Genomic DNA, 26238 nt, shown 5'->3' with positions numbered 1-26238 from the left:
CACTGGAGCTTGGTGGGTAGCACCATGTCATGCATACCACCCTCAACACCAGTTTGGTACAGCAGTTCATTTCCTTTAATAGATACAAAGTCACACGGCCGCAGTGAGAGTGCCAGGGGGAGCCCAGTGGCACCAAGCCCTGGCACCCCATGCTGAGGTAGAGGTGAGCTCACCTGCTTTGGCACCCAGGGATACGAGCAGGTGGGGGAGGTGCCCGCCCAGCCCCAGTGAGGTAGTTTGGAGTGCCTGGCACAGTGCCCTCTGTCTCCCTGCCCCCTGACTGGGGACCCCAGCATCCGGGTGGTCTTTGGTGGTGGGGGACACTGCTGGGCCTCCCTGCCCTGCCCCCACCAACAAGCTCCTCCCAGTGCACAAACCCCACCCCTTGGCATTAAGCCCCACCCCACCTAATAACCTGTCACATCTCACCCCCACCAGTCCCACCAGTTTCCCCAGTATCTGCCCCTACCGGGTGATCCCCCTGAGCTGGGGACCTGAGGTGCCCTCAGCACAGGGTGGCTGGGGGGCACCCAGGACCCTGGGGGTGTCTCAGGGCAGGGGCAGTAAGCCCAGGCAGCACAGAAGAGCTGCATGGGGGGGTCTGCAGTGTATAGGGTCTGCAGTGTATAGGGACTACAGTCTATAGGGGCTGCACTATGTAGGGGCCACAGCATTTGCACTGAGGGTGTGCAAGGGGATGTATATGTGGGCACCAAGGGTGTGTATGGGGAATGCAGTGTGTGCATTAGGGGTATGTATAGGGAATGCAGTAGGGGATGCAGCACATGCACTGAGAGTGTGTATAGGGAATGCAGCGTGCATAGAGATGTGTATAGGGGAGGCAGTGTCTAAGAGATGCAATGTGTGCATTGAGAGTGTGGCAATGTGGAGGATGCAGTGTGTGCATCGAGGTGTGTACAGGGGCTGCAGTGTGTAGGGGATGCAGCATACAGGGCCTGGGGGTGCCCCAGGCAGCAGGGCAGGCAGGAGCTGAAAGGGGGGGTCACCTGGGGCAGTGCCTGGGAAGGACAGTGCATGTGTCAGAGGGCATGCACAGGGAAGGGGCCCCATGCACGGGGGTAAGGGACAAAAGGGGACACATGGGTGCTCACAGCCTTGCACGGACACAGCTCAGTATTGCAGCAAGAGGCACCTTTGTGTCCCTCATCCCACCTTGGTGGCCCAGCTGGGTCCCACGGCTCAGCCCTCCAGGGACACCCAGCTGCTTTGGGGGGGGATCTCCCCTACGGCGGGGCACTGGCAGGAGTGTGGCTGTGTGAGGGGTCTGGGAGCAGTGAGTTCAGGGCAGGCATGGGGTTTGGCCGGTTCTGGGTGCTCCTTTCACTGGGTGCTGGGGAGGTCAGGGGCCGGCGGGCAAAGAGGATGCCTGGGGAGCAAGAGCAAGGGGGTTAGGGCAAACCTAGGGTTGGGGGCTCTGCTCGCCTGGCCCCCAGCACCCAGGCTGGGGAGGGTGTGACCAGCACCCCTGGGGGCTCCAGCCCCCCCAGGCCACCCTCCCCATCACCCTCGGTGCCTCCTCCAGCCCAGCTGCTCTCACCCTCTGTGGGGCAGCCCGCAGGGTGGCCTGGGACCATTTGGCTGGCAGCCCCACGTGTTGATTAGCCCTGACCTTTCCAGCTTGTTAAATATTTACGCCCTGAAGGAAAAGCCATTGATTTTAATTGTGAGTGTCTCAGTGAGGCAGGCAGGGAGCTGGAGGACACAGGGTGAGCTGCTTAGCCAGGTAGGTGCATGCCAGCACCCTGAAGGAGCCTCTGCTCCAGCAAAGCACCACAACACCTTCCCCTGCTCCCAACGCCCCACTCTGCACCCAGCCAACCCCTGCACCTATCCAGAGACCCTCTGGGCACACCAGCATCGGGGTGACCCCAAATTCAAGCCCTGCCTGCAGGACCCTGTAGAGGGGGATGACCCCAGGTGCTTTTTTGCACCTCAGCCTGAGTTCCTCTATCCATCCTCCACTTTGGCCCTCCTGGGGGCCAATTTCCAGCCTCGCCGACCCCCTCCTTCGCCTGCTCCCTCTCCCCAGGCTCTGGCACTTCATTACAATAGATTTTATAATAAAGACATCAGATTGAAGGAAGGACTTGCTGGCCAGGCAGTGGCTATAAGTTATTGGATTTCCCATCCACAATTACACAGGCCAAGCGGCCCTTCTATTTACCTGTGTAGAAAACTCCATTTATTTCTATTGACACGTTGATACTGCTAATGCTGTTGGTGGACAGGTTCAATGCGGTCTCCTGTCTGTCATCTGGGGAAAGGAAATACCAATATGAGCATTAAGAGAAACAGAAACAAGAACCTGCCCAAGAGAGAGAAGTGGGGCCTTGGCCTCTCTGGGCAACCCTGCTCCTCTCTGGCCACAGCAGCTCCCTCCTGGGGTGCCAAGGGATGGGGTGACCCAAGCTGGGGAGTTGCATCTCACTACCTCGGTTGGAGATCTTGACGTTCATGGGGAACTGGGAGGCCATGGCCAGGAGGTTGTGCTGCAGCGCGTGTTGCATCAGCTGCTGCTGCTCCTCCACCGTCAGGGCCACCTGGGGATTCCCCCACCTCCAGCTTCTCTCACAGCTGCTCTGGCACCGCTGCCTGCAAGGCAGCTGCGGCTTGGGCTGCTGTAAGGTGGTGGCTAGCCAGTCCCACTGGGACAGCAATGCTCTCCAGCACCGGTGCCACCAGCATGCTGTCCTCTGCAACAATCGGGAGATCTCAGTGGGTCCCCCCATCTTGCCATCCCCAGTCGGTGCCACCTCCATCCCAGTAGCAAGGGTGGGCCACCACCCCCAGCATCTAGGCTTGGTCCTTCTCCAAAGTCAGGAGAAATAAAGCTTTCTCAGTCCCAGAGAGGGACTAAATGTACAAAATTGTTCCTTTTTTTCCCCAGGCAAAAAGGGCAAGAGCAGCTGGAGAACATCCCTGCTGCCAGAGTGGTGCCCATCCCTGGGGGAGACGCTCGCTGCAGGGCAGCTGTGGTCCTCACCCACCTTTCTTAATGGCGTGCACTTGGCCAAGCTGGCTGCAGCTATGCGTGGAGATGCTGAGAGCTGGCAAAGGCATTTTGGGGGAGCCCAGCAGGGTTGGGGTGCCGGCCAGCGAGTAGTTGAAGAGCACCATACCGAAAGTCTGCCTCCGTCCCTCCCGCCGGTTGCTGTCGATGGCGGCTTGGAGCTCCCTGGGAGAGCTGAGTGCCTGCTTTGCACATTCGTACGGGTACAGGTACTTCATGTATCTGCATGGGGAGAGAGCCAGGATGAGACCCAGCATCATGTGCCTCCCAGCCAGCCCCGCGCTGAACGGGGACCAGGGTGGGGATGGCATCTGGGAAGGGGCAGAGCCCTCCATGCCCCTTTGGGGCACCCCATGCTGCACCCCGGTGGGGGCTCTGGGACATCTGAGCCAGCAGGTGCCCCAGGGTGGGTGCCCCCCACCCACCACCACCGCCAGGCTCTCACTGTGTGCGGAGGGTGAAGGCAGCGCTGGTGATGGAGGTAGGTAGGTTGAGGCCCTTGGTGATCTCCTGCCAGATCTTCTTGTTGATGACTTCGACCAGGCCACCCTTGTCTGTCACCAGCCGGTAGAGCGTGTACAGGTCCAGCACTTGCTTGGCCATGATGGGGATGCGGTTCACAGGTGTCCCTTCCAGCCACGTGCAGGAGAGAGAAAAGGGTGCAGAGTGAGTCCACAGGGACCCTCGCTCCCTGGGGACACGGCCCCCACCTTGTCCCCACTGCCACTGCAGGTACCAGCTGGCCCCTGAGAGGAAACCCGTCTCTCCATGCCCGGGTGAGCACCCATGGGCATGGGGGGTGCAGGCAGGACCCCAGGGTGCCTGGGAGAGCGGTGCTGTGCCTGTGAGCAGGGCAGACCCTGGCATGCTGGCACAGGGTTCCCATCGATGGAGCTATCGGTGGGGCAGGGGGGTCAGGTACACTCTCAGCTGGGATGTGGAGGCTTGGCAGGCTGGGCAAAGGGCCTCCTCCAGAGCCTCTTAGAGAGGGTCTCCCTCTCCAACTCTTAGAGCTCCCTATAGAGAATCTCCGCCCAAAATCTCTCAGAGCATCCTAGAAGGACTCTATCTGTTACCCCCTTTCAGAGCCCAATAAAGAGAGACCATGCCCTACAGTTTATAGAGGGACTCACCTTATAACCCTCTCTGAAGAGGGACTCCTCCCATAACCCTTCTGGAGGGACTCACCCTATAACCTCTCCATGGAGAGGTTCTCTCTTAAAAATCCCCCTCAGAGCCCCATAGAAAGGAACTCCTCCATGAGTCCCCAGAGAGACTCCCCACCTCACAGATCCCCCCAGCAGCCCTCCCCAACTTCTTAAAGGCCTTTGGCACCTCCTCCCAAGAGACCTGACCCCAAATTCCCTTCAAGTGCCCCCAATAGAGACCCTGGCCCCCCAACATCACCACCCACACCGAGGCCATGGGGCAAGGGGACATGGGGTCATCAGGGCTCTGGGAGCCCAGCATGGACCAGCATGGTCCCCACAGCCACCAGGTCCTTTTACAACCCCCTCCCCACTTTCCCAGCACCCCCAAATAGCCCCACAGCCTTACTCTGCCCTACAGCACCTTGGGGTAATGGTCCAGGCAGCGGCTGGGGACTGCAGCAGGGTAGAGGAGGGATAAGCATCCTGTCCTGTCCCATCCCATCCCGTATTTATTCTTCCTGCAGGGCAGCGGAGCATGGGTGGTATCAGAAAGTCATCCATTTGGCTGGGGGAGGCTGTCACAGCTGCACTTCGCCCCTCAAACAAAGCTGTCACTCACTGCTCTCCTCCAGCATCCCTAATTTATGGCCCTGATATTGGCTTGGCTTCTTTGCATAAGCCTGAAAAATGAGCTCTTTTTATTCCTTTACTGAGTTCATTTAACTTTTTTTTTTTGTGTGTGTCTCTGTTGTTCGCCCAGTCAGGAAGGGGGAGAGGAGTTTATCCTCCTGGGAAAAAGGCAGAGATATTGACTTAATATCTGCCAGCAGTCCCTCGCCAGCCCTGTCCAGGGGGCTGCCAGCACCGGTCCCATCACGTTGGGGGGGACGGATTCAAGGGCTCCCCATCACCCTGGCAGCTGCCAACAAGTTTGCAGGGTCTCAGCCCCTGATCAATGGCCCACAGACTTCTCTTCCCCCCTCCCTGACCGTGGCAGCTAATGAAAGCGGCTCACCATTAAGCTCAGGGCCACAAGGGGTGGGCATACAGTGCCTGTCCTGCTGACAAAGGCACCTATCTGCATCCCTGCAGAGTGACGGCCCCAGCCCAGGGTAAGTGGCACAAAAGCCTGGGGAGGTGCCACAGCCATTGTGGTGCTGCAATTAGCTCCTTGATTGATTAATGGCTCCATGTTATCGGCAGGGCCCTTGGCTCGGTGAGGGGATGAGGGGGCCCTGCAGACCCCCAGCAAGCAAATGCAAAAATAGTCCCCCTATGTCCCAGCTCGCCACTTTCAGGGGTGCCACAGAGGTTGGGGCATGGGGACAATGTGCCCCACTGCCTGCACCCCATGTCTGTCCTGGCAATGGCATCACCCCCATCTCATCCCTGCTCCCCCAGATCCCTTCCAGCAGTCACCCCCATGTGGCACTGGGGGCCGGGTGTCCCAGTGCCATGCCATGGGGTCCCCGATGTCCCCCCCAGTGGGGCTGTCCCCAACCCGTTTTTCAGCCCCACTAATTTTCCACTCCACTGACAAATGCCAGTGCCAAAACCACTCTGACAGACAGCAGGGGGGACGTGGCCCCTTTCATTAGGGATCACCCCAGAGGCATCAATCTCCCCTGGCCTACTGCCACCCCGGAGACACAGCCCAGGGGTCGCAGCCCCCTGCCCATGCACCCCTGGATGCCCCAGCAGCACCCACACTGGCTCATGGGTGCCGCTTCTCAGCCAGCTCCCAATGGCCCCTGCCACCCCAAGGACCCCCTGGATGCTGTCCCTGTCCCACAGCCCCTTGTCCCCTTTCTCTTTGCTACCCATCTCCAAAATCCCCCGCTCCTCCAACAGGTGTGCACACACACCCATGCACACACACCTGCCTGCCCTCCCCTGGGGGAGGCACGGGGCAGAGGGGATAGGAACAGGACAGCTGGAGACAGAGGGATGAGGAGCAGCATTGCAGGGAAGCATCAGACAGACCAACAGACTGACTCCCCACACCACCAGGCACTTGCTTAATTATCCCTAGCCCCAAAGGTGAAGGAGTTAATTAGCTCTGGGGAGAGATAATGAGGTTGTGGAGCAGCTCATGAATCCTGTAGCTGATGGATGCTGCGTGGGGCCAAGGCAGCACTGATGCTCCTGCCTGTTCCTCCCAGCCTGCTCCACAGCCTTTCACTGGGGCCAGGGGGACCGGGGGGGGGAGGGCACCTGTGGGGCAGTACCCAGCCCCCCACCTCCAGCCAGGCTCTGGCATGAGCCCCACGGTCACACCAGCCCCCTGTGGCACAGCCTCAGGCGACAGGGGTTTGTGGGGTCTCAACCTGACCTGAAAGCTGGTCACTGCTGCCCTGCAGGTGGGTGGGCACCCTCACCACCTTTTCCACAGGCATGGCTTGGGGGCAACTGCCCCTTTCTGCCCACCCTCATCCTGCACACAGCCAGCCCTGCTGCTCCCGCACACCCCTCCCCAGCCGCCTTCTGTTAATTAGCTCGGTATTAACCTCTGCCTAGGGTTTACTGGCTATCGAGTGGCGTGTTCATTAATCCACACACCAGTAAAAGGCTCTAATTAATACAGCCAGCCACATGCCCATGCTCGGCAACTTTTAATTGTCACAAGCCCAGCCGGGGAGGGCCAATGTTAAAGCATTTATTGAGTCCCTGGGAGCTGACTTGGCCCCCCATGCCGATAGCAAAGATTTCTGATGTGATGCGGCAGGGCCGGCTGGTGGGCCCTTAACCTCTGGGCGCCTGGCACTGCCCGGATAGCTGACCCCACTCCTGCGGCATCAAGGGCATTGCTAAGAGGATCCACTAACGGGCATCCCCACCAGGCACTGCTAATGGACAGCCCTAACAGGCATCGCTAGTGGGCACTGCTAAGGGCATCCCCACAAGGCATCACTAAAAGGCCCTGCAAATGGGCACTGATAATGGGCATCATTAATGGGCATCCCTGCTGGGTACTGCTAACTGGCATCACTAACAGGTTTTGCTAACAGTCCTCACCAAGGGGTATGCTAACAGGCATCCCCACCGGGCATTGCTAGTGGGCATTCCTGCTGGGCATCACTAATGGGCATAGCTAACAGGCATCCCTAACAGACATCAGCAGTGGGCATTGCCACCAGACCTGTCTCGGGGGGCCCAGGGGAGCCCCTCCAGCCAGCAGGCACCCCATGGGGGGGTCCACCTGGGCCATTGGGGGCAAATCTGCAGGGTGTGAGTTTGTGTGAGTGTGTGCATGTGTGCATGCACACTGACCCAAGTGTGCGCATGTGTGCGGGATATGGTGTGCGCATTTGAAAGCACCCATAAGGACATAGAGGGGGGACACCCTGCAGGACCTGCCTGGGGGGCTCACAGAGACCTGCAGCAGTTCAGTGCCCAAGTGGCCCCACTGTCAGCCCCCCCGGGCAGCCGGGGCAAGGGTGCCAGCGGTGCCCACCCCAGCCACCCACCTTTACCTCTCTTCTGCATGAAGCCGAAGAGGTCATCCAGGAACTCCTTGCGTTTCGGGTCCTCATCCAGTTCATAGAGCTGGGGGTGGGAGAGAGAGGGGTTAGAGCTGCCGGCACATGTGGGCAGAGGGGGTCAATGCCTGCACCAAGACCCGGCATCACCCCTGGCCTCACCTGCCCACTCAGTCAGCAATGAGAGGCTCTCCCTGCACCACGGACAGGACCCCCCAGCACACCTTCTGTGCTGGCAGTGCTGGGCTCTCCCTGTGCCCGGGGGCTGGCGTGGGCTGCCCGCACACCACTGACTGTTTTGCAGCCTTGCTGCAGAAATGTTGCATCTGTGCCTCAGTTTCCCTGCCCCTCACCTTGCTAGGTGAAGGGACAATGGCGTTTCAGCCAGGAAGATGATGCCAATGTAGACAGAGCAGCAGCAAATCCCAGGCCCCTGGGTAGGTCCCCAGGACCGGGATGCTCAGCCCTGCTCTGGCTCAGCAGCCTCCTGGCACTGCCCAGTGCCGGTGTTCACCAGGTCCCAGCATGGGCTCAGCATCCTCAACCACAGGGATGCGCATCCACCCGTGTGGGGGAGATGCTAGTCCCATCCCAGGGCAGGGTGAACTGGCAAGGCCACAGTGCTGGGTGCTGGCGAAGGAGCCGCATGCACTGGGGCTGCCCCATGCGACCGGGGTGATGGGGCTATTGATGACCTGATAAGCACAGTCTGAGCCGTGTCACCATGAGACGGGGCCTAATCGATGACCGGGGACAGCTCAAGGCACCTCCACAAAGGGACACGCTGCCAGATCCTCCTCCCTCGGCCGGGCATGGGGACCCCAAATCCACCTTCCTTGGCTGTGCACAGGGACCAGGGTGTGAGCGCAGCAGTGACACATCCCTGCAAGGCACAAGGACTTCCCGCAGTGGGATACGGGTGCGTGCATGCAAAGCCAGATGTGCATGCACTGTGTGCAAGTGCATGAGCACGAAACCACGTGTGCAGCGCCGTGTGTGCAGACATGGTACACGTATGTCCCAGCAAGTCTGTGGGTGCACCAACGTGTGTGCAAGCCAGTGAGCATGCACATGGTTGCACAGATGCACACGTATGGCTGTGTGGATACTTATGTGTGTTGGATGGATGCAGCTCTGGACACACGGACACAACCCCCAAAGCTGAGCTGAGGGATGGCACCGGGGAGGTGAGCACAGCCCCTACACTAGGGACACAAAGCGCCAGCTCCATGTGAAAGCCAGGGCTCGCCTGATTCCAGCACAGCACCTGGGTGATCATGACAAATTGGAGCCCGCCAGATCGATGGCCCAGCAGTAAAAGTCAGAGCATATGAAGGAAAAATTAGCACCAATCGAATGCACTATAAACACCGATTCATCCCAGCCAGCCCAGCAAGAATTTAAAGCCATTGAAAAGAAACAAAACTCAGTAGTCCAGAATGGATTTCCAAAACATATACGAAGACATGCAAGCTGGAAAACAAAGTCAGGCACAAAATAGAGTCGTTTAAAAACAATTGTGCTGGGAAAGGCCGTTAAAAACCAATAGAAAGGGTGCTCCACGCAGCACCTCCTTCACCTGGCAGATGAAGGGAGCTGGGCTGTGGGGATGTGTCAGGCTGTGGGGACATGGGGATGTGGGGATGGGGAGACATGGGGACACACAGGGATGCAGGGATGCTCTGACAGACACCCCGCGGTGTGTCCTATCACCAGACAGACACATCTAACACAGTCCCTCATCTAACCCATGGGTGCCAGCTGCAGGTCCCTCATATAACACATGGGTGCTAACTGCCTGTCCCTAACCTAGTCCATGGGTGCTACTGGCCTGTCTCCCACCACACCCATGGGTGCTGACTGTCCAGCTCCGAGCTGCTCCATGGTGCTCCCTGTCTCTTCTCCCTGCAGGTACCACCTACCCATCCCCTCCTTGCAGCAGGGTGCTCTTGAGGTGCCCTGACCCCTGGGTGCCAGTGCTCTGTCCCTCCCCTCCACCACGGTGCTCCCTGCCCTGCTCTGCACCCCCTCCCCATCGCCTGCCCTTTCCCAGGAGTTCCTTTAGCCATTGATTATGGTAACTAGGTCAGGCTCTGAGCAGAGCTCCGGGGGGGCTGCTTTGATTTCTGCCACAGGAAAGCTGTATGAGTGTCCTGGTTTCAGCTGGGATAGAGTTAATTTTCTTCCTAGTAGCTGGCATAGTGCTGTGTTTTGGATTTAGGATGAGAATAATGTTGATAAAACACTGATGTTTTAGTTGTTGCTAAGTAGTGCTTACACCAGTCAAGGACTTTTCAGCTTCCCAGCCAGGTGCACAAGAAGCTGGGAGGGGGCACAGCCAGGACAGCTGACCCAGACTGGCCAAAGGGCTATGCCATACCGTATGGCGTCATGCTCAGTATATAAGCTGGGGGAGTTGGCCAGGGAGCAGCAATTGCTGCTTGGGGATGGGCTGGGCATTGGTCGGCGGGTGGTGAGCAACTGCAGAGTGTATCACTTGCTTTGTATATTATTATTGTATTATATTATTATTATTACTACTATTACTACTAATCTATTTTATTTTACTTCAATTATTAAACTGTTCTTATCTCAACCCACGAGTTTTCTGACTTTCACCCTTCCAATTCTCTCCCCCATCCCACCAGGATGGGGGGAGTGAGCGAGCGAGCAGCTGTGTGGTGCTTAGTTGCTGGCTGAGGCTAAACCACAAAAGTCCTTTTTGGCGCCCAACGTGGGGCTCGAAGGGTTTGAGATAATAACAGATTAACCAGAGTGTATTAAGGAATTTGTATCTGTTAACAGTTGCTGGTCACAATATTGATTCATCTGCTCTCGGTATCAGTCTACTTGATCTGCACCATGCTCTTGTTTTTGCTGTTAAAGATTGGTGTTGGGTGTTGCAGTTTGCTGTGCTCTACAGTGATTATTGATGTTTTGCCTGGGAGATTTGTTATTAAAGCACTGACCTTGAGCGTTATCTGGCATTTGGGTTCTGTAGTGAAGCCATTACTGTACTTCGGGTACCACCTCATGGAGACAATTAGCAATTATACCTCTTCCTCTGAGAGGTTTTTTATGGAGGAAATACAGAATGGCACCTTCGCTGCCTTCTTCTGTGATGTTTCCTCCTTCATTACAACAACTTTTCAGTATCTTGAACATCCTTGGGTAGTTAAGATATATCTATTGGTAGTTCTTGGGAATATTGTTTCAGTTTTGTCTAAGGTTAATAAGCAATTTAAGAATATCATCCAGAGATCTGCCCCAAGGCTGGGTAGTTATGAGTGGCAGGGTGTGTGGGAGAGCATGGGCAAATGCCTAGGACGGTGGACCCCTCCAGTGTTTTGGAACTTCACCCCTGAACAAGTGCAGAATCCTGAAAAATTAGTAGAACATTTGGAAAAAGTATGCTGTCATCCTGGCAACTCCAGAGAGACACAAATTACCACAATGTGCTGGGGCCTGGCCCATGCCTACCGAGCCCTATTCAACACTATTCAGTACCCTCAAGGGAAAGAGAAGGTCTCTGGATCGGATGACAAAATGCCGGCCCCTGCCACAGGCACTGCAGCTGCGCCAGCCCCCGCGCGGGCACCCATGGCTGCGCCAGCACCCGCGACAGGTGCTGCAGCTGAACCAGAGAACCAAGCCCTGCCAGTATCAGTTGCCCCTATACAGAAGAAAAAATACACAAGGAAATCAGCTCGTTTAGTAAGGGCTGATGATGAGCCAGGGCCATCGAGAGAACAGGAGGAGGAAGAGGCAGAACCCACAAATGAGATGGTAACCACCTGATCCCTGTCCCTGAGTGAGCTGCGAGATATGCAAAAAGATTTCGGTCGTCGTCCAGGCAAGCACATCATCACTTGGCTGCTCCGATGCTGGGATAACGGGGCCAGTAGCCTGGAATTAGAGGGTAGGGAAGTCAAGCAGCTGGGATCCCTTTCTAGGGAAGGGGGCATTGACAAAGCGATTGGAAAAGGGGCAAAAGCCCTCAGCCTCTGGAGGTGACTCCTGTCAGGAGATGAAGTCCAGATGAAGTCCAGTGCACACAACCCATATGGTGGAAGTTTGTACAGAGCGCACCATCATCCTACACAAACTCTTTGGCAATAATGACCTGGAAAGATGAAGAAGGACCAACAGTGGATGAAATGGCTGGCCAACTCCGACAATACGAAGAAAGTCTCTCTTCCTCCCTACGGGCCTGCATCTCGGCTGTGGAGAAACTGCCTGATGTGCTAGCTGAGAAATTATCCTGGGAGTTCCAGCGATTCAAAGAGGACATGTCCTACTCCTCACCTGTACGGACCAGTATCTCAGCCATTAGGAGTAAGCGTCCCTCTGTTCAAGAGAGAAGATATAGTGGATACACACCACGGGGCACCCTGTGGTTTTATCTGCGTGACCACAGAGAGGACATGAGGCAGTGGGATGGAAAATCTACCTCGACCCTAGAGGCACAGGTACATGAGTTGCAAGGAAAAACAACTACAAAAGGTGGTTCTTCCAGGAAAATTGCTGCTCCAGTTTCCAGCGAGCAGTTCCCCAGGCAGAGTAGAAGGACTGATTTTGCTTCCGATCTTAATAAAGGGACTTCTGGTTCACATTTACAAGGAGTAACGAATGCTATGACCAGGACTAGAGGGGCCCTGCCTCCAGCCAGGTGGAGGAAAGGGACAACCGGGTGTACTGGACTGTGTGGATTCGATGGCCTGGCACATCAGCCCCACAGGAGTATAAGACTCTAGTGGACACCAGTGCACAGAGTACCCTCATGCCGTCAAGCTATGAAGGGGCAGAACCCATCTGTATTTCTGGAGTGACAGGGGGATCCCAACAGCTGACTGTATTGGAGGCTGAGGTGAGCCTAACTGGGAAGGAGTGGCAAAAGCACCCCATTGTGACTGGCCCAGAGGCCCCGTGCATCCTTGGCATAGACCACCTCAGGAGAGGGTATTTCAAGGACCCAAGAGGGTACCGGTGGGCTTTTGGTATAGCTGCCTTGGAGACGGAGGAAATTAAACAGCTGTCTACCCTGCCCGGTCTCTCAGAGGACCCTTCTATTGTGGGGTTGCTGAGGGTCAAAGAACAACAGGAGCCAATCGCTACCACAACAGTGCACCGGCGGCAATATCGCACCAACCGAGACTCCCTGATTCCCGTCCATAAGCTGATTTGTCGACTGCAGAGCCAAGGAGTGATCCGCAAGACTCGCTCACCTTTTAACAGTCCCATATGGCCAGTGTGAAAGTCTAATGGAGAGTGGAGACTAACAGTAGACTATCGCAGCCTGAACAAAGTCACACCGCTTCTGAGCGCTGCCGTGCCGGACATGCTAGAACTTCAATATGAACTGGAGTCAAAGGCAGCCAAGTGGTGTGCCACAACTGATATCGCTAATGCGTTTTTCTCAATCCCTTTGGCAGCAGAGTGCAGGCCACAGTTTGCTTTCACTTGGAGGGGCATCCAGTACACCTGGAATCAACTGCCCCAGGGGTGGAAACACAGCCCCACCATTTGCCATGGACTGATCCAGACTGCACTGGAACAGGGTGGGGCTCCAGAACACCTGCAATATATTGATGACATCATCGTGTGGGGCAATACAGCAGAAGAGGTTTTTGAGAAAGGGAAGAAAATAGTCCAAATCCTTCTGGAGGCCGGCTTTGCCATAAAACAAAGTAAGGTCAAGGGACCTGTACAGGAGATCCAGTTCTTAGGAATAAAATGGCAAGATGGACATCGTCAGATCCCAACGGATGTGATCAACAAAATAACAGCCATGTCTCCACCAACCAGCAAAAAGGAAACACAAGCTTTCTTGGGCGTTGTGGGTTTTTGGAGAATGCACATTCCAAATTACAGTCTGATCGTAAGCCCTCTCTATCAAGTGACCCAGAAGAAGAACAATTTCAAATGGGGCCCTGAGCAGCAGCAAGCCTTTGAACAAATTAAACGGGAGACAGTTCGTGCAGTAGCCCTTGGGCCACTCCGAGCAGGACAAGATGTAAAGAATGTGCTCTACACCGCAGCCGGGGAGAATGGCCCTACCTGGAGCCTCTGGCAGAAAGCACCGGGGGAGACTCGAGGTCGACCCCTAGGGTTTTGGAGTCAGGGATACAGAGGATCCGAGGCTGGCTATACTCCAACTGAAAAAGAGCTATTGGCAGCATATGAAGGGGTTCGAGCCGCTTCGGAAGTGGTTGGTACTGAAGCACAGCTCCTCCTGGCACCCCGACTGCCAGTGCTGGCCTGGATGTTCAAAGGGAGGGTCCCCTCTACACATCATGCAACTGATGCTACGTGGAGTAAGTGGGTCGCGCTCATCGCACAACGGGCTCGAATAGGAAACCCCAGTCGCCCAGGAATCTTGGAAGCGATCATGGACTGGCCAGAAGGCAAAGATCTTGGAATATCACCAGAGGAGGAGGTGACGCATGCTGAGGAGGCCCCACCGTATAATAAACTGCCAGAAAATGAGAAGCGATATGCCCTGTTCACTGATGGGTCCTGTCGTCTTGTGGGGAAGCATCGGAGGTGGAAAGCTGCTGTATGGAGCCCTGTACGACAAGTCACAGAAACTGCTGAAGAAGAAGGTGAATCAAGTCAGTTTGCAGAGGTGAAAGCCATCCAGCTGGCTTTGGATATTGCTGAAGGAGAAAAGTGGCCAGTGCTCTATCTCTGTACTGACTCATGGATGGTGGCAAGTGCCCTGTGGGGGTGGTTGCAGCAATGGAAGCAGAGCAACTGGCAGCGCAGAGGCAAACCCATCTGGGCTGCCGCATTGTGGCAAGATATTGCTGCCTGGGTAGAGAACCTAGTTGCAAAAGTACGTCACGTAGATGCTCACGTACCCAAGAGTCGGGCCACTGAAGAACATCAAAACACAACCAGCAGGTGGATCAGGCTGCTAAGATTGAAGTGGCTCAGGTCGATCTGGACTGGCACCATAAGGGTGAATTATTTCTAGCTCGGTGGGCCCATGACACCTCAGGCCATCAAGGAAGAGATGCAACATATAGATGGGCTCGTGATCGAGGGGTGGACCTGACCATGGACACTATTGCACAGGTTATCCATGAATGCGAAACATGCGCTGCAATCAAGCGAGCCAAGCGGTTCAAGCCTCTCTGGTATGGAGGACGATGGCTGAAATATCAATATGGGGAGGCCTGGCGGATTGATTATATCACACTCCCACAAACCCGCTAAGGCAAGCGCCATGTGCTTACAATGGTGGAAGCAACCACCGGATGGCTGGAAACATATCCCGTGCCCCATGCCACCGCCCGGAACACTATCCTGGGCCTTGAAAAGCAAGTCCTGTGGTGACATGGCACCCCAGAAAGATTTAATTTATATACTGGGCATGATGTCATATGGTATGCAATAGCCCTTTGGCCAGTCTGGGTCAGCTGTCCTGGCTGTGCCCCCTCCCAGCTGCTTGTGCACCGGGCAGAGCAGGGGAAGCTGAAAAGTCCTTGACTGGTGTAAGCACTACTCAGCAACAACTAAAACATCAGTGTGTTATCAACATTATTCTCATCCTAAATCCAAAACACAGCACTATGCCAGCTACTAGGAAGAACATTAACTCTATCCCAGCTGAAACCAGGACAATGAGCCAGGCTTTGCCTGCGTTTCCCTGCCTGTCCCTGCCTGCAGTAGGGCTCCCACCACCACTGCTCCATGCGAAGCCATTTCCATTCCTGTACAATCTCCTGGCTTGGGGAAGCAGGAGCAAACCCCCCAAAACTGGCAACTGCTGCCCATCCCATGGCAGGGTGAAGCCACCACCTTCCTGGGGGGTGAACACAGCAGGTGGGCTCCTGCACCCCGAGCTCAGCAGCACCTACACCTCTGCTGGGCCCCCAGGTGCTGCTCAGCTTTCCGCTTCCACCAAGGCAGGCAGGATCCCACCCAGTGCATGCCGCCACTGCCTCCAGCTCCCAAAACAGGTGTGACCTCCAAGTGCCGGGATCTATTTTTCCACCATTTATTAACGTCTAACCTTTTATCTGCGGGGCACCAAGATGCAAAAACACATAACATCAAATGGGGAGCAAAGGTTGGCTTTTAAGCGGAGACAAGAGTAGAGCTGAGTAACAGGGGACACACCGGCAGGGCCCTTGGGTGCACCGGGGATGCACCAGGCATCCAATGAGATTTGGGGATGCTCAGGCTGGAGAGGAGGTGGGTTTAGGGAATTCTTGCTGATGGGGGGGTGGGCTGGGTCCCAGCAAACACTGGCTATGGGATCTAGGCATAACAGCTTCACAGGGGTGGCACAAGGGTGGCATGGGTGGTGGTCTGCCACAGCTTCCAGGCATGGAGGGACCCCCAGACACCCCCTGCCCTGAGGAAGGAGCCAGCTCCATCCCCTACCCAGGGCTCCTGGCCCTGCCACTCACCCTCCTCCTCCTCCTGCAGGGTGGGCACCTTGGTCCCTTCCTCCCTCGCTTGGGGACACACAACCCCACATGAGTGTGCACAACCTTGCATGGGTACACACAACCTGATGTGATGAGTCAACGGCTCCATGTCTGGATGGAGATCAGTGACAAGTGGTGTCCCTCAGGGGTCCATACTGGGGCCAGTGCTGTTCAATATCTTCATCAATGACATAGACAGCGGGATCGAGTGCACCCTCAGCAAGTTTGCAGATGACACCAAGCTGAGCGGTGCAGTTGACTCGCCTGAGGGACGGGATGCCATCCAGAGGGACCTGGACAAGCTGGAGAAATGGGCCTGTGTGAACCTCATGAAGTTCAACAAGGCCAAGTGCAAGGTCCTGCACCTGGGTCGGGGCAATCCCCAGTATCAGTACAGGCTGGGGGATGAAGGGATTGAGAGCAGCCCTGAGGAGAAGGACTTGGGGGTACTGGTAGACGAAAAGCTGGACATGAGCCAGCAATGTGCTCTCGCAGCCCAGAAAGCCAACCGTATCCTGGGCTGCATCAAAAGAAGCATGGCCAGCAGGTCGAGGGAGGGGATTCTGCCCCTCTGCTCTGCTCTGGTGAGACCCCACCTGGAGTACTGCATCCAGCTCTGGGGTCCTCAGCATGGGAAGGACATGGACCTGTTGGAGAGGGTCCAGAGGAGGGCCATGAAGATGATCAGAGGGATGGAACACCTCTGCTGTGAGGAAAGGCTGAGAGAGCTGGGGTTGTTCAGCCTGGAGAAGAGAAGGCTGCGGGGAGACCTTATTGCAGCCTTCCAGTACCTGAAGGGGGCCTACAAGAAAGCTGGAGAGGGACTTTTTACAAGGGCACATAGTGATAGGACAAGGGGTAATGGTTTTAAACTGAAAGAGGGTAGGTTTAGATTGGATATAAGGAAGAAATTCTTCACCATGAGGGTGGTGAGGCACTGGCACAGGTTTCCCAGAGAAGCTGTGGATGCCCCCTCCCTGGAAATGTCCAAGGCCATGTTGGATGGCACTATGAGCAACCTGGTCTAGTGAAAGGTGTACCTGCCCATGGCAGGGAGGTTGGAACCAGATGATCTTTAAGGTCCCTTCCAACCCAAACCATTCTATGATTCTATGATTCTATGATTCTATGATTGATTAGCCGTGCTGCTATTCCATCTGGCCACTGTTCACGCAGGGATCTCGGGCGATGTTCATCCCCATGCCCCAGCCCCATCCAGGGTGCAGCTGCATGCCACAGGTGGCCAACCACCGATGGGCTGTTTTGGGCTCCTTGCACCCCTCCAGAGCATCACTGCCACCTCCAAGCTGGGGATCCCTGGCTCCTTCCCCAGGGAGATGGTGCACAGCCAGGCACTCGGACACCAGGGTGTCCCCCCAGATGTCCTGATGGGATGAGGGAACGGGAAAGCTGTTGGTGCCTCAGTTTATCCCACAGGCTTGCAACCCCAGGGACTGGCCATTCTCAATGGATGCACAGCCCTGTGCACCCTGGGGTGCAGGGACCCCAAGAACGGCCACAGCCAGACCCCCCCCACCGCTCCCCCCCACCATGGGGCACACACAAAGGAACCGAGGGCTCGTGGGTCCTCCCCCCATCCCCATGCCCGGAGCTGGGGGGCAGCTCACACCCTGCTGGGCACAAACCACCCCCGACCTTGTGAGCCACTGCTTGTCTCCGCCGACAGCTGTTAATAAGTTAATGGTTACAGAATGGCTTTGCCTGGACACTGGATGCATTTGAAGGCGCTGTCAGCTCACGGGGAGGAACTGCTCCCCTGAACTCACAGCCCCAATGGGTGCCAGGGGGCTCGCTCGCCCCGGTATCCTCAGCCTCGGCGGTCACCCCACCAGTGTGGCCGGACACGCCCAGCTGGAGCCTTCTCCCAGCGCTGCAGCTAACCCCCCAAACCTTTCATTGTGCTTAATATTTAACAGCGCTTTATAGAGCAGCAGGTTTAATTAGTGCTGATAACATGGTGGATCCGGCAGGTCATTAAAACTCCCCTCTCCCAGGAGAGCTGCCTGCTGCAAACATTAACCTGGCTTCGCGCAAAGTGAGGGACTGTTTGCTGGCAGCGCTGGCCTTGGGACAGCAGCCCCCTGCCTGCAGCCCAGCCCTGGGGTGAAGGGGGAGCTCGCAGGGTCCCCAGCCTCCTCCTCAACCTGTTTTGCAGGAGGGGAAATTGAGGCACAGGGTGCTGGCATGGCTCGCCCAAGGGTTGGAGCCACGTATCTGGAGGAAACGTGCTGTGTGGTGCCATCGTGGGCACCGTCTGTGGCCCCATCCCGCCATCCGTCTGGGGGCTGTGGTGCAGGGGGTGGGTCCCAGCTCCCAGCGAGCACGTGTCCCCCACGCTCAGACCCTTGTTACTTGGCCATGGTTGAACAGGCAAGGAGTCAATGAGGGGATTTGTTCGGGTTAACCTCCCTGACCCGCCGGCGCTTGCCACACCGCCATCTCCTCCTCCATCCCTGTCTTCCCCTCCATCCCTCCCAGGGTGACTGGAACTGAGGGACCCCCCCCCGGAGTCCCCCAAGGGACATGCATGCGCACACCTGCTATACATGCATAAGTGTGCACATGGGGCATGTGCTTGCACATGTGGGGGTTTGCACATGCACACACCCACTATAGGGCTGGGTGAGTATGGAGGTGCACACCTGGTGGGGCTGTGCACATGCCTGGAATGTGCATTGGGTGCTCAGTGACTCCCCCCCGTGCACCTCCAACCCCATCCTCTTCCTCTGGCAGCTTTGAAGCAACAATGGGGGAGGAAGGGCTGGTGCTCTCCCCTGCACCAGGGATCCCAGCCCCCACCACCAGAAGAGCTGCACACCTGAGCAGAAAGGGTGTCTGGGGCTGGTGCTCACTCCTGCCCCACCACTGGATACTGTATGTGGGCGACAGATGCAGGACAGAGCAGCTCCAAGCTGCAGCCCACAGCAGGAGAACATGGCCCTGCCAACATGGGCATCCCCAGTGGGTGCCCTGTGCCCCAGAGGATGGGTCCCCACAGCTCCCATGTACAGTGCCCAGCATGCTCACACTGTGCACGCTCACACACCCAGCGCACCCCCACCCGCACACTCACACAGCCCCCAGCTTTCTCTGCACATGCACACGCACACGTTGTGTGCACACTCACCTTGCACACACTCACCACCAGACACACTCTCCTTGAGCAAACACCCCCCACACACATGCTCACACAGCCCCTATACATGCTCTCCCTCTGCACACACAGCCCCCTGTGCATGCTCATGCATCTCTTATACACTCTCCCTGTGCACACACTCACTCCCTGTGCACACTCACCCATACCCTTTATACTTTCCCTGCGCACACCCACACACCCCGTGAACACTCACACACCCCCTATACACTCTCCCTGTGCACACATACTCACCTGCTGTGTGTGCTCACCCATCCCCTACATGTTCCCTTTGTGCACACACCCCACCCATGCACGCTCACACATCCCCTATGCATGCCCCCTGTGTGCACACCCACCCACCCACCCCCATGCATGCTCATGCATCCCCTATACCCTCTCCCTGGTGCATGCTCACCCATCCCCTACACATGCTGTTCCCTATGCACACTGACCCCCCACGGACACCTGAGCTTGTTCCCACACCCCTGTGCAGCTGCAAACCCCCGTGGGTGCCCCGGCAGGGCTGGATCCCACCTCCCTGCTGCAGCCCTGCCCAGCCCGCTGCCGGCACAGGGGATTTACCTCCATTATTAACACAATTAGTGGATTAGTGGAGGCCCAAGCCAGTGAGGGGGTGCATCCCCCCCACTCACATCCGATTCTGGGGTGGCAGCCTGGGAGGGAGCCAGGGGCAGCCACGGGGTGGGGGCTCCTACCGGTGCTCCTCTCCTGCCTGCAGCACCTTTATTCTCACACCCTTGATTAGAGACCCCAATCCCAAGCCCTTGGGACCCCCCAGTTGGGAGATGGTGTCGCGGCGGCCGCCAAAGCTCTCAGCATCCCCTGGACTGCAGAGGGGCTGGGAAGGCCCCTGCGGGGCAGCAGCAGAGGCAGGGGGCTGGCACCCACCAGGACCGCTCAGCACTTTGGCTGGGGGCAAGGGGCGCAGGGGTGGTCATGGAGGGGGGCTCAGCCCCCAAACCCTGCCCCAAACACCCATGGGTCTATACAGCTCCATATGTGGAGACACTGGTCCATGCACATGCAGGAGTGCCCATACGTGCTGGGACACTACACGTGTCCCTATACATACACACAGGTGTGTTCACACATGCATGGGCACAGCATACGTATGAGGGCAGACACATGGGCATATACACACCCCTACGCTCAGGGGCACACACATATGGGTCCATACACACTTGGCCACATCCATACACACGTGGGCACTCATACAGGTCCATATACACACACAAGCACTCAATACAGGTTCATACACACTTGGGCACTTATATGGATCCATGAACACACATAGGGTCTCCCAGGAATCTCTACACACGAGCACTCATATGGGTCCACACACATGCATCAGCACTCACATGGGTTCAGACACACACAGGCACACCCCTACACTTATATGGGCATTTATATGGATCCATACACTCATGTTGGTCCATATGTACACACACACACATGCCCAGAACACCCCCGTGTGTACTCCCATACCCCATCCGTAGACAGCCCCCCCCAGACATACCCCAGCAGCCCCCTGCTCCTGCCCTGTGCCCCTGCACTCCTGCTGGGCTGCTGGAGCTTCCAGAGCTGCTGGAGCTGCTGCTGCCAGGGATTAGCGCACTGACCCTTGCTGCCGCTGCCTCCCTGCTGCAGGTGGTCCCGGCCCTGGGGCAGAGCTCTGCCCACAGGTTTGCCAGCGAGAAGCCTCTAGGGACAACCACCACGTCCATCTGTGTCCTCCCCCCCGCCGTGGTGTAACCCTGTAATTTAGCCCCAGGAGCCCTGCAGTTGTTGTTCCTGCACCTGGGTTAAAGATGTGCTGGAGGTGGGGGGCTAGGGCAGGGAGACCACCTCCCTCCCCCTGGGGTCCCCCTTCCAAGCTGCCTCTGTCCTCCTAACCCCACAGGAGAATCAATGGGGATGAAGGCAGGAGGGTGAGTGCCACACAGCCCCGCTGCCCCATTTTGGGATGACCCCGAGGCACAGTGAGGGGAACCGATGGTGTGGGACATCTGTGGCAGGGAGGGCTTCAACCATCTCAGAACACTTTCCTCCAGGCTTTGAGACACCAGCGCATCCGTTCATGGCCAGCGAGCCTCCCCCATAAATGCATGGAAAGGGCAGGTGGGTGCAAGAGGCGACTGCCAGCAGTGGGGACAGATGGGGCAGGAGCAGCACCACAACGGGAGAAATGGCCACGTCAGGGATGGCCGAGGACGATGGCAAACAGCTGCTGGCAAAGCCAGCCATCCCCAAATTAACCACTGAGGCTACCAGACACCCAAGAGTGCCCAAAGGGCCGGCTGGGGATGATGCCCCCCCAGCTGCTCCCGGGCACAGAGGTAGGAGCTCCAGGGGGGTCCTGATCTCCCCCAACTGCAACCAGATGGGTCTGAATGTGCTGGCAGGGCCCTGGCAGGGAGGGCATCCTCCTGCCAGCGAACACTCTGTTGCTGGAGGGTTGGGCACAAAATCCAGGTGTTTGAGTCCCTCCTGCCTGGGGCCTTCCCGCAGTGCCACCTCCAGGAAGAGCCAGGGGATGGAGAGGGAAGCCTCGTATCCTGGTGCTGCTCTTCCATCACTTGGAGGAAACCAGGGTGCCCACCCTCATGTGTGTGCATGGCTCCCTGAGGGCAAAAGCTGAATTCACAGGGCTGAGCTGGCTCCCGGCAATGCCAGGCTCTTCCCAGTGCCCTCCAAGTCAAACGCGTGACGCAGCACTGCAGCATCGCAACTTGGTGGCATCCCCATCCCCAAGGAAGGGGGGGCTTGTGGGTAGCGCATGGTCAGACCCCTCTCAGTGCCCCCCGTCCTGGGACCAGGGCTCCCTCGCGGCACTGGGTGCAGGAGACCTCCTGGACCTTTGCCCATGTCTCTACCCATGTGTCCTTATCAAGTGTACATAGATCGGTGCTGGGGGCTGATGCAAGAGGCAGGGGTGAGGGGGTCTCACAATCCCGTAACATCAGAGCAGCCCTCCCAGATCAGTGCAAAGGACCCGCCAGCCTCCCCGGTGCCTCGGGAAACGTATAAAACCAGGGCAAACATATGGGATATTGCCCCAAAATGCTCCCCTGGGTGAAGCAACGTTTGCCTATTAACCCTCAATGGGTTTCTCCACTGCAACCTCATCCTCTGCTCCCATTTTTAGCACCACCACGCTGCATGGAAAACCCCCTGCGGCTGGTCCTGCACCCACCTCCCACCCCATCTCCTCACTGTGGAGAGCCGGGGAAGTGGCTCCCTGCCCACCCTCCACAAACCAGCCAGGATTTAGGGATCCAGGTTCACTTAGCTGTCCCCCCCCCGCCCAGGAGGATGACAGCAAGGACAGACCCTGAGACCCATCCCAGGTGATGCCAGCGGTGCCATGTTGGGATGTGGAAGCTTTGAGCAGGGGGTCCCAGTGGGAGACACAGCCCTGGCTGCTGTGGGGTCTCTCCCCAGCTCCAGGATCCCCATGCCCACGTTGCCAGTGCCCCGGCAGCTCGTGAGCAGGCACACGCTGCCCTCTGTGCCCCACAACATTGCAGTCCAGCCCCTGGGAAACCTCTGAAAGCCAGAGCACAGCCACTTTCCCTGCTCAGCCCCTGCCGAGAGCAGAGAAGCTGTTCCTCAGGCTGGATGAGGCATGGCTCTGCAGCCTGGGGAGGGACAGGAAGACACACATGTCCCTCCCAGGCAGGGTTATGTCCCCTCCCAGATGATCACAGGGGAGGGACAGGAGTGACAGCCATCCTGCAGACCCCAAGGCAAGCTCGCGCTGCAGCCTGCTCAAAACTGTCACCCCGTACAGGGCAGCACCACGCAAAGGCAGGACAGGGCTGGTCCCGATAACTCCTTTCTGCTCTCCCAGTCCCATCCTGTAAAGCCACCCAGAGGCAATCAGTCCCCTTGTCCCTGTGCACCTGGGGGCACTGAACAAAAGGAACATCCTGCTGTCCCCTGGGCTGGCTGGGACATGCCACCTGGTGGGAAACCCACCTGTGGGTGTCTCTGGAGCAGGGACCCATTGCCTTTCTGAATAGGGTTGGAGAAAAAAGAGAACAAGCAAGCAAGGAGCCAGCTCTCTCTCCGGGAAGCTGCAGCAGGATTTATACCCCCGCCCCGACCTCCCCTGCTATCCATCTCCCCGGTATTCACACCGCACTGCCGGCTTCTCTACTGCCCCGCACGTGGAGCGCTGACAGCCCCAGCCAGGGGCAGGGCACAAGGCTGAAGGATGAGGCTTTCTCTCCGTAAAGCCTTCCCAGACCGGAGAGGGAGGAGCCACTTCCCACCTCCCGGCTGACCCCGGGAACCGGATAGTCAGCCTTTTTTTGCACAGCGGAGTGTAACATAACACTTCCCCGACGAGCTATTCGGCCTATGCAGCTCACCCACCCCGGCCCTCCCCCGGGTTGCTTTCGAGGCAGTATCTGGCACCGGCAGCCTCCCCGGGCACGGCTGCGGGGCGCACCCTGCCTGCACCCGTAACTGCTGCCTCTCAGGTGGGTGCCCAGGGAGGCGAGCTCTGGCCCTTCCGAACAACCAGAAAGGGTAATCTCCAAACAGAAAGGGCAGCATCGTGGCCCCACAGCACCTAAAAGTTGGGTCCTTGCTGCTGTCCCCATCCCCTCCTGCCAGAGCCACTGTGGATGAGTCCTGCTGTCCCCTGAGCAATGCCATCCTAAAAAGCTACACACCAGCTGCACAGGGACCAACTGCCTGCTCTGTCCCTTCGCCACATCCTCCCTGCCACCAGCGTCAACCCTCTCTCCCCCCACAATGAAGCCGAGCACATGGGGAGTGCAAACCTGACCTAGTGCTGTGCAATCCACACTCATGCATAGAGCAGCTGCATGTGAAACAGGGCTTCCACAACCCAGCAGGGACGGAATCCACACACAGGGGCACATTGTTAAATATACAGAGGCCTTTCCTCCACCCTATATATGAGCCCCGGGAGCCCTGTCCCTCCACCAGATCTCCATGGCACATGGGGCCCCCTATGCCCATTGGGAGGGAGGTGATGGAGTTGACACGCTGCTTCCTCCAGCCAATGTAGGAAATCAATGAGTGGCATCAACCAGCCGTAATACGTGCTGGCCCTTGCAGAGACACAGGGGAGCTTGACTCCGTGGCCCGCCAGCTCCTTGGGGTGACCGTGCACTGGAGCCCTCGCCCCTGTCCATCTCCACAAAACCTCCGCGGACAGAGGTCACCCCGTTTTACCCATCACGGAAAGCACCGGGGATGGAGTCTGCATGGGTCAGGGTAGGCACAGGGAGGTGCCTGGACACTGGGCACCCCGTCATGCTGCGAGGCCTGGGGACAGGCATAGGGGACACCAGGGAGATGGGGGACATGAGGCAGGGATGGGATGGGGCTTGGTGGCAGGGAGATGGGGAGCACACAAAGATGCCTGTTGGCAGTGAGGAGCATTCAGGGGGTACCCATTTGGGGCAGGATGGGGCTCTGGGACAGGAGTGCTGGCTGGGGTACACTGACTGTGCTTGCCTGGGATGTGGTTTGGGGGCAGTGGAGGGGGAATGGGGGGGGGTCCCATTTAGGGTGGCATGGAGACTGTCTGGGGGTACTGGGAATGTCTTCTTGGGGTGGGACTGGGATGGGGCTTGGGGCAGTGGGGTTGCCCATTTAGGGTGGGTCGCAGAAAGGGTTTGGGGGCAGTGAGGGGCATAAACCATGTCCATTTGGGGAGGGCTGAACCCCGAGTTTGGGGGCCGTGGGGGGACACCAGGGCTGCCCACCTGGGGCAGCTGGTGCTGGTGCAGCAGATGCCTCCTACCTGCTTGAACTGCTCCTCGTAGGTCCACTCATAGTGCGGGGGGGGGCGGTGGGTCACGGGGCTCCCCTTCTTTCTCCTCCTCCTCCTCCTCTTCCTCGTCCTCCTCCCCCGCGGCGGCGGGCGGCAGGCGCGGGCCGGGGGCCGGGCGGCGGCGGGGAGTGGCGGGTGGCATCCCGGGGCCGGGGCCGGGCTCGGCCGGGGGCCATCGGGGAGTGCCGTCGGGGCCGCGGGCCTGGCGGGCCGCCTGCTGCCGCTGCAGGCTCTCCATCACCACCGCCAAACGCAGCCCCCCCGCCGCCCCCGGCCCCCGCGGCGTGGCGGCCGGCTGCGGGCACAGGGCACGGCCTCAGCGCCGCCGCCGGAGGAGGAGGAAGGAGGGAGGAAACACCCCCCAGCCCACCCGTTCTCCCCTCCCCTCCCCTCCCGGGGGCTCTGCCCAAAAGTTGGCCGCGGAGCCGCTGCTGCATCGGGCGCGGCACCCGCTGCCGGAGGGGCTGCCTCCCCCGCCGGGACCATCCGGCACCCTGCCCCACCGGGGATCCGGCCCCCCGGGACCTCATCCCCGCTCCTCCGGGGGACGCCCTCCCCGCTCCCACCGGGGACAGGTCCGACCGGGGACCCCCGTCCCTGTCTTGCGGGGAGCCTCCCTCCTCGGTCCCATGGGGACCGTGTCCTGCTGGGACTCACCGCCCCGCTCCCACCGGGGACCGCGTCTTACCGGGGACCCCCTCCCCGGTCTCACCGGAGACCTCCGCCCCGACGGTCCCAGCGGGGTCCCTGTCCTACCGGGGACCGCCCTCCTTGGTCCCACCGGGGACCGTCTCCTACCGCCCCCACCCCGGCCCCGCCGGAGATCCCCCCTCGGTCCCACCGGGCGCCCTGTCCTCCCGGGACCCTCCTCCCGTTCCCACCGGGGACCCTCATCCCGCTCCCTGTCTTACCCTGTCCGACCGGGAGTGCCCCCACCCCGCTCCCACCATGCACCCCCGGCCCTCATGCACCGGCCCTCACCAGGGCAGGTTTGGCCGCCAGGCTGGGGTTTTCCACCATGTCGCCGGCTCTGAGCGCCGCCCGGGATTCGCCCCGCCGTCCCTGGGGGCACGGCCGGCTGCTTCGCCCGGTCCTGGCCCGCCGCTCACATGGCGCCGCGCCCGCCGATATTTCTTTTATTCCGCAGCA

At 58.3% G+C, this 26238-nt stretch overlaps 1 protein-coding gene across 1 annotated transcript; it reads right to left on the bottom strand.

Moving 5' to 3' along the window:
• Positions 1 to 423: 423 nt before the first annotated feature.
• LOC104012954 (AT-rich interactive domain-containing protein 3A) lies at positions 424 to 26238 on the bottom strand. Its single transcript, XM_087763099.1, is given in 10 exon segments — positions 424 to 1387; positions 2186 to 2275; positions 2453 to 2562; positions 2564 to 2714; positions 3009 to 3253; positions 3477 to 3660; positions 7656 to 7728; positions 25060 to 25104; positions 25106 to 25384; positions 26071 to 26238. Coding segments are annotated over 10 exon segments (1359 nt in total). The 5' UTR covers positions 26110 to 26238; the 3' UTR covers positions 424 to 1244.

The sequence above is a fragment of the Nipponia nippon genome, unplaced genomic scaffold, assembly GCF_047370975.1.
Source record: "Nipponia nippon isolate SJK-2023a ecotype South Korea unplaced genomic scaffold, ASM4737097v1 scaffold_27, whole genome shotgun sequence".
Taxonomy (NCBI): Eukaryota; Metazoa; Chordata; class Aves; order Pelecaniformes; family Threskiornithidae; genus Nipponia; species Nipponia nippon.
The sequence above is the reverse complement of the archived record's forward strand: the minus strand, read 5'-3'. Positions and strand labels throughout refer to the sequence as shown.